The 8,718-nt window shown below is 38.0% G+C and overlaps 1 protein-coding gene across 1 annotated transcript; it reads left to right on the forward strand.

Moving 5' to 3' along the window:
* Positions 1–2,128: 2,128 nt before the first annotated feature.
* On the forward strand, positions 2,129–8,159 carry LOC103707243 (beta-glucosidase 22-like). Its single transcript, XM_008791650.4, has 13 exons — positions 2,129–2,635; positions 2,745–2,808; positions 3,136–3,194; positions 4,519–4,594; positions 4,686–4,757; positions 5,160–5,247; positions 5,345–5,600; positions 6,401–6,516; positions 6,675–6,895; positions 6,978–7,006; positions 7,088–7,190; positions 7,594–7,684; positions 7,817–8,159. Exons 1-13 carry the CDS (start codon positions 2,489–2,491, stop codon positions 8,043–8,045), a joined length of 1,551 nt encoding a protein of 516 aa, XP_008789872.1. The 5' UTR covers positions 2,129–2,488; the 3' UTR covers positions 8,046–8,159.
* Positions 8,160–8,718: the final 559 nt, after the last annotated feature.

Consider the following 8,718-nt stretch of genomic DNA (forward strand, 5'->3'; position numbering starts at 1 on the left):
ATCCGAAAGTGACCATCTGCCTTTAAGACGGTCAACCTCCTCCTCAGCAACCTACGAAGGATTATAATTTTTCGAAGAGTTTGCACGTACCATCATAACACGGGCATAAACGCTAGATCCTGTGATGAAGGAACTGATCCCATGTCTTTTCATACCAAGGTATACACTTTTGGTGCCACTCAGATGCTCGACCTAGGCTAGCCCAACAACGAATGCAACTATTCCACCAATCATGTGTGGATTCTATTTGTGAGAATTTGCTTTTAGGATCCCAGCAGTCAGCACTCTCAAAATATGGCCCACGATTGTTGCTTGCTTTGATGATGTTGGATACCTACCCTACATGGCTACATCCCACATCCTATCGCCAGTCCTTCTCCCTTCCACGAGCGAAGGAAAGCGTGCCCCCGTGACATCCAATTTCACTGTAACGCCTGCCAAGACTCTGGTGGCCGGAAAGGAGAAGCATCAGAATCCGCCCACAAACACCCTCGTTCCAAAGCCAGATGAGGTGCCTCACCATACAATTTCGTATCGTCCACCGCTTTTGTCCCAAACCAACTCACGTCAAGAGAAACACACACCCCTTTCTTTGGACGATACTCTGAGAGAGAGAGAGAGAGAGAGCTCTATGACTGTCCATCATGGTGGATTTTCCTTTTAACGAAGATATTTGCATTCCTTTGCCCATCAACAGTTAGTTGATCCTGACCTCTTTCATTGAAATTTGTATCTTTCCGCACCTCCAAATTGACTGTCCAAAGAATCCGAAGGTTGGGCCTGCCATTCAAATTCAGATGCGATATCAAAGATGCCAAAAATTTCTTGTGAACGGGCGCTTAACGGATAGATGGTTTGTCATCTCCGCCATTGTTTCACAGTGAAGAGATTGCATGATCAAAATTTCTCGGTAGAATTGGTTGGCTCCTGGATTTATTTGGGCAGTCAAGAGGGATTCAGATATGCAACACCCTCATCAATTAAACACTCGCGTTTGCTGCGAACCAGACCAGCACAACTCTGGCCGGGTTGTGATTCACACCCCTCATTAGGATATGCATGCAATATTTATCCCGTTCCCAATACAATTGGGACCTGAAGTTTTTGCTTTCTCGAGACCTGAATTGGGTTCAATTTGTGGCTTAGCCGGAGCCCTGTCTGATGTTGTTCACACTACGTACGTGAAGTTAGATTAAACTTGTTGACAAGTACGCCAATTCACACGAGCCGTTTTCTTCATCTTATGCTTAGTTCCCTTCATTGCAGCACTTTCTTGATACCACTGTAATGTGGCTTAAGGTGACCAAGAATGCTGACTGCCTCACAGTGGGAATTGAGCCATATTCTCTTATATCACATAAAAAATGTGATCGGTTTGCACCCTCCTTCAAACTGATATATTGCTTACCTTTTATTATTATTTTTTTTTTAGAAATGAAAAAATCTACTCAAAATAAATTATTCATGACTAAATACCCCATCCTTAAAAAAGAAAATTACAAAAACTCTCTTAACATTTGCGTTTATTATGCTTATACTCAATTGCTTGTAAAACCTATACTCATATCCGATTAAAGTAGTAGTATTAGTAAAATTGTTTATCCCATATAAAAAATTAAAATTTTTTTTAAATAGAAAGAAGAATGCATACTTTTTTTTTATGACTGTTATATCACTTAAGATTATCTTAATTATTTTTGAAATTTTTTCTGACATAATAGTTTGATCTTATTTAAGATTAATGGTCTAACTAACGTCCTATTAAATTGTAGATTGAAATAATTAAAATATTAGATTAGAATAAACCGAATAAATATAAATTTATTAAATTATTAGATGTAAGTGTAATTATTTTTATTTTTAATTTACTTAAAAAAAAATATGGAGGTGGTCTGGATTACACGTATATGCACCATCCAAATCGAGAAGGTGAAATGTTGTCCGAAAATAGCAGCATGACACGGGCGTTGGGGGCATTGCGCAATTCACACGTTACTTCACCTTTTCATGATTCTTCTTAATGGTAAATACCGACTTTTCAATTCAATTCACAACCTTGCTCGCCATAAATGTCACCAAACACTATTTGTCGTTGCCGCATCTAAGTCGAAAAGTCGTAAGATATTGCTTTCAAAATCTGGAGATTACCTCGAGTGAGATTGGAGCCGTTGTTCTGACAAATTAGTTTTCCTATTCTTGTGAAGGCGATTGCAGAGCTTGTTTCCTTTCTCTCTCTTTTTTTTTTATCTTTTTTTTTTCTGGTTCATGGAGATTGCAGAGTTGCTTCTTTCTTCTTCTTCTACATAGAGGGAACGACCGTTGCTTCGTCTGTTTCTTTATGTCCTCATCTCCTTGAAGTGCCTCTTCTCCAATCCATCAAAACAGTACATGTAGATTTCTTAGAGGAGACTGCTGCACAGAGGAAGGGAGCGGGTGGGGGACTCCCAGAAGAGCCTGAAGAGGCCACTAGTTTAAGAAAAAGAAAGAGATGAGGAGGGGAGGATTCATTTCTACTTTATTCCTGGTTCTTCTGCTATCTGTAGGAGAGGGTAGTTCAGGCCAAACTGCCACCAAATTTAACAGGAATGATTTCCCACCGGACTTCGTCTTTGGAGCTGGAACCTCGGCTTACCAGGTTTGTTAGCTCTCTGTCCTTGGTTTCCTTCCTTCAGATGACAAGAAAAACACGGAGAAACGGTGGGCTGCAACTGGAGCTAAAACCATGTTTGGACACCAATTTGCAGGTGGAGGGAGCAGCAGCTGAGGATGGAAGGACTCCAAGCATTTGGGATACTTTCACTCATGCAGGTAAACTTTTTATTTTTTTTCCTCCAAAGTTAGGACTTAGGGGGTGGGATCAAGACTTTTATAATTCACCTTTGCTTGGATCAACACCACCTCGATGTCTGAAGCAAGCAAGATATCACACAAATTCAAAGCTATGCTTATTTATTTTGTGACACACCAACATGCGACATTTGTCTGTGTTCTTGTTAAATGATTATAGCCTTTTTCCAAATTATGGCATCATACTCAGAAGAAAATACATCTTTAAAGAAGCTCTTGTGCAGTGAAGATACATCTTATTGCGATCAAACAAAATCAAAAGGTTTGAGTTTGTAATGATCTTGACAGGGGGGATGGCAGACAAGAGCACAGGTGATGTAGCTTCAGATGGGTACCACAAATACAAGGTATAATCCTACCTTTATTTAGAACATTATCTTATATTATTAATTCTTGAATTATAAAAACAAAATAGCCATATGCTTTTCAATGTAATATGATCTGCATGCAAATATAACCATGTTGTATCAGAAAAAGATATATGTACAATAATTATGTTTTTTTTAAAAAAAATACTGCAGTGACAAGGTTAGAAAATAACCATTATGAAAATTGTTTAATGACCATGATGTATCAAAAACAACCCTTTTGTTTTGAGGTCATTATATACAGTATACCATAGAAATATATGTTTAAAAATGGTTTTAATCACTCCATTCTCACTCTTATAACTAGCTTGTCCAAAAGAATGAGGAGGGATTGAGATAAGAAACTTGGGTCACACCTGCCCCCCACCATGATAAGAAAGCAAATCTTTTATAAATCCCGCAAGTATGCAACTCCTCCAAATTTCTTTCTTTCTTTTTTTTTGTTTGTGTGTCTACGCGACAATAAAGAAAGAAGTTAGCCAATCAGGAAAGAAAGTCCATTATTTGATTACTTATATAAAAATTGAACAAATAAATTATGATCATCTATAGATGCCAACTTCTGCACTTGATAAAAACTATTATATGATGGTATCAAATAATCTGGGTTTAAATCTTGCCTAAACCAAGGAATAACCCTCTTCTTTTTTATAGCACGTCATTTTCAGTGGACCTTTTGTTTGAATATCGTCATTGCTGACGACCATGTAGTAATATTCAGGAACAACTTGGAATATTCTGGCCATAAAGATCCAAATAGAAACTCTGCCTCAATTATACTTAAAGACTAGGTCACCTAAAAGACAAAAGCTCCGGCCATATACGGTGATGAGTCTCTAATTTTGAAGGAAAAAACAAATGAATAAATAATAATAATAAAAATGACTGGCTTAGAATAATAAAAGAATCTAAAATAATAATAATAATTTTATTTATAATAAAAGAGTATAATAATAATTTTATTTCCTTCATTCCATTTTCCCTATCTTTATGCACTGGTCTAGTTTGTGATGGCCGGATTCAGAATATAAAACAATCTTTATCTTCCTGTAAATGTGATATTTGATAATTAACATGATAAAAAGAAATGACATTGGTTTTCACAAATTAAGAGATCCTTTCATATCTTGTGTTATGCTGATGAAACGTGATCAACCTAAAATGTAACCTTTGAGTTACATGTGATCAAAATCTAAAATTTTATTCTTTGGAAGTAGATGTTTATAATTTCAAGAACTAAAAGGGTCTAATAAGCTGCCATCATGCACCGGTATCTGAAATAAATGCACTTTATATCATGCAGGAAGATGTCAAGCTAATGACTGACACAGGTCTGGAGGCCTACAGATTCTCCATCTCTTGGTCAAGGCTTCTTCCATGTATGATAACCAGATGGTTCTTATCCCTTGTGTACACTTTGCCTGCTTTACTAAAGTTTCCTCGCTAATTACGACTTTAATTTCTCTCTAGATGGGAGAGGATATGTCAATCCAAAAGGCCTGGAGTTCTACAACAACCTCATCAACGAGCTGATAGAAAATGGTCAGATTTGATTACCATTCCGCTTATGGAACTTAGTTATGTTATATGTGATCATATCATTGTAATCAGTCCTTTAACTTGATAAGCCTCAGGAAAATTGTGTTCTTAATAATAAGCTGAATTATTTTACACTCTTATGCTTGAAATCTTTTTTCTCATTACCTTAAACATCTTATAGCCAACAAGAGGCCCGCCAGAAAATCTCTTCTACATAAGAATGCAGATCTACTCAGTTTTATGTATAAATAATAAACGTAAAGATCAGCATTTCTATGTTTCAGAAGAAAATATCTTCATTTACTAGTGTCTTTGTAATATATTCGTCAGGAGAGTTCTTTTCTTCATTGCTCAAAAAGAATTTCTTCATGATCTTCTTCTTCCATTTCCTTTTGAATGCAATAGGAATTCAGCTGCATGTTACACTCTACCATCTTGATCTTCCCCAAGTACTCGAAGACGAGTACGGAGGATGGCTGAGCCCCAAGATCGTGTAATTTTTTGAACTCCTAATGTATTTTCATGCTAAACTTCTCTTATCAAACATGAAGTGAGTGAAAATTTTCTTGAACTATGTATATATCCTTCAGGGATGATTTCACAGCATATGCAGACGTGTGCTTTAGGCAATTTGGCGATAGAGTTTCGCATTGGACTACCATTGTCGAGCCCGATGTTATAGGGATGGCATCCTATGACACCGGAATATGGCCACCTAGCCGGTGCTCTTATCCATTTGGCATCAATTGCATGGCCGGCAATTCCACCACAGAGCCATACATTGCAGTTCACAACATTCTACTAGCGCATGCATCAGCTGTCACACTATATAAGAATAAATATCAAGTGAGTAATTTCATTCAGATCATTTCTTAACTTTGCCAAGTTGAGCGTTGCTTGCATTTTTTTTAAGGATTTTGAGATAGATGGAGCTGGGCATACATCTTTTTCCTGAAACTAGAGGAGTCTGTCTTTATGCGAATGTTTTATTACTTTCAGCATAATTCCAATACATAGCTGTAATCGGATTACACCCTATTTGGGATGCATGTACAGAGCAATGGGCACATTCCATTTACACAGTCCATCTACTACATGCTCATGTTGGAGTAAAAGAATTTGAAAATAGCAGTCCATGGCACAAACTTTCAAGCCTTTTCTCCCCCCCAACAAAACGGCGAACACCATCTAAGGCATAGTGAATGGCAAATAGCTTCTCTTTTTCCATTTTTTTTTTCTTTTCAGAGAAAACCACAACAAATAGACCAATAATTAATAATGAGCAAATAACAAGAAGGATGGGCTTGAACTGCAAGATAGATCAAAACTTTCATTGGTAAACTTCAAGCCTACCTACATAAGAAACATCAATCCAAAAAATTTGGCCAGCTTTGTCTGCCATTTTAACCTTTCAAATGAAGGTAACATCCTTGATCATCATCACCTTCAGCAAAATTCTTTCATACAACCACCCATATTATCTAAATAATCTTCCACTCTTCTTGCTACGTCCTTTGAATCATCACTTAAATCTCCTGTAGAGAATATATATATATTATGGAAAAGATTAGCTTGTGTTCTTATTACAAGAAACGGATATTGGAAACTTTCTAGCTCTGTAAATTCCTGCTGCTTTTTGGATGCAGGCTGTGCAAAAGGGATGGATAGGCATAAATGTCTACTCCTACTGGTGTTACCCATTTTCAAACTCCACAGCAGATGTTGAAGCAGCCCAAAGAGCATTAGACTTCACAGTTGGCTGGTAAGCGTATGGCTTGTATACTACTTTCATAACTTCGAAGGTAGGTATACTTACATTACCATGAATGCATGCATTTGACCTCATGGCACTGTATGTTATCGATGCGTATGCATGAAGTATAGTGCTTTTCTATGAAATAACGAGATATGCAACTTCAGGATCTTAAATCCCCTGGTGGCTGGAGACTATCCTAAGGTAATGAAGCAGAATGCAGGCTCGAGGCTCCCGTCCTTCAACAAACACCAGTCCAAACAAGTAAAGGGTTCTTTTGACTTCATTGGTCTGAACCACTACCTTTCAGTGTATGTCAAAGACAACTCTAATGGTCCGAAGCCAAGTCTCCGTGACTTCAACGCAGATGTCTTTGCCCTATTTACAGGTTTGGTTCTCTAGCATCAACTAATTGAAATGGATAAAATTTTTGGAGTGGGGCCTAACTGATGGCTAATGATGTATTGCAGTTTCTAGGAATGAAACACCAGCTGGTCAGGTAAGAGTGCTGCCTTTTATCGCAAGCAGGCTTGGTTTCATAGCTTCAGTTGGCTAACATGTTTAGTATTCTCTGAACCAGTTTATTCCAAGCCACATTCCAGTTGATCCAGCTGGGCTACAGTATATGTTGGAGTATATTAAAGAAGTCTATGGAAATCCTCCTATTTATATCCAAGAAAATGGTCAGTCCAGCTCCACCATAGCGACTTCAATCTTGTTAGTTAGAAGGAATGTTACAGTCCTTTGCAACATTCCTCACAAATTCTGAAGTCCCATCTGTAACTTATGTGAGAGATAAAGGAACAGAGAGCTAGCTATTCTACTGTATTCTCCTATCTTGATCTGTTTGAGATAAGGCAAAAACAAAAAGACAAGTACTTCCAAATGCTCCTCTGCTTCCAAGGCCATGGGGTGCGATATCCATCCGAGACCTTTAGAAATCAACCAGTTCTAGAATATATATACCATGGTCAATCAAAATTTACAAAAGGGTTGTTAGACACTTAATAATGCTAAATTTGGAATATGGTCGCCTATGGAAACAAGGCTTGCTGTTTGATGTGTGCGCTACATTTATGTCATCAGGCTTTGGACTGGGAGTTAATGACACTTTCAACGATACTGCAAGGATCGATTTCTTGAGTGGTTTCATGGGAAGCACACTTCAAGCTTTCAGGTAATATTATTTCTGTCGTTCTTACGCGCACCAAGTTAATTAAACAAAGTTTCTGCTAGAAACTTTTTGACAAATAAATTCTTCATTTCTGAGCACCTGCTCTTATTTCCCTCCCTTTTTTCTCGTCTGCAGGAATGGATCAAACGTGAGAGGATACTTTGTGTGGGCATTCTTAGATGTCTTCGAGTTTTTGGCTGGGTATAGCGCGCGCTTTGGGCTACATTATGTGGACTTTGAGGGGGAGGAGCACAGAAGGCAACCGAGGCTCTCTGCATTTTGGTACTCTGAGTTCCTGAAGAAGAAAAGCAGCAGGAACATAAGGATGACCGGCCTAAATCCAGCATCCCATGCTCAACAATGATATCCTTGTTATCCTTGTTGTCCAGTAACAGGAGAAACTAAATGCAGTGTTATATATCGGCATGTCCTCCTAAATAGGATTGCAAGCAATATGCATGCTCGACATCTCAAACTATATCAACTAGCTATGAGATTAATGAAGAGTCTGTTAGAAGTATGCCCTAGAAGCCAACGTGACTCACGCATATTTGTAATCTGGAGCAAAAATTTGTAATTTGACACTTATTAATAAATAAGATTGGGCAATTTATTTTTTATTAATGTTTGTATGTGTCCATGAATCGTCCAAGAAATTAATAGATGATGACACAATTTCAAGAAGTTGAGAATTTGAGGCATGTGTCATTAGGGATTAATTTCTAAATGCTCCTGATCGATGGATCCATCACGAGGGACGGTGATCGATCCGCTGAGATTAGTGCACAGATTACTTAGTCAGATGGACGAGTCTCGAGTCTACGGTGTAGAGACACTGGAGTGATTATGCAAGTACTTCTTAAAGAACAAGGTACTGAGCGTGACCAAAGATAGTAGTTACATGGATGTCTATCCACTCGTCAGTGACTACTTATGCTGCATTTGTATGACTGGTCCTTTGACCTACGATGCCTCAGCTATTCACTGTGAGGTTCCTGTAGTTTGACGAGCATGTGAACTTGGGCCCTAGTCATTCG

This window comes from Phoenix dactylifera, chromosome 13 (genome assembly GCF_009389715.1).
Source record: "Phoenix dactylifera cultivar Barhee BC4 chromosome 13, palm_55x_up_171113_PBpolish2nd_filt_p, whole genome shotgun sequence".
Taxonomy (NCBI): Eukaryota; Viridiplantae; Streptophyta; class Magnoliopsida; order Arecales; family Arecaceae; genus Phoenix; species Phoenix dactylifera.

Excerpts from the sequence above, each read along its gene's own strand:
- LOC103707243 (XM_008791650.4), top strand. The coding sequence starts at position 2,489 with ATGAGGAGGGGAGGATTCATTTCTACTTTATTCCTGGTTCTTCTGCTA. Across the intron at positions 2,636-2,744 it reads CTGGAACCTCGGCTTACCAG|GTGGAGGGAGCAGCAGCTGA; the intron begins GTTTGTTAGCTC and ends ACCAATTTGCAG. Across the intron at positions 5,248-5,344 it reads TGGCTGAGCCCCAAGATCGT|GGATGATTTCACAGCATATG; the intron begins GTAATTTTTTGA and ends TATATCCTTCAG.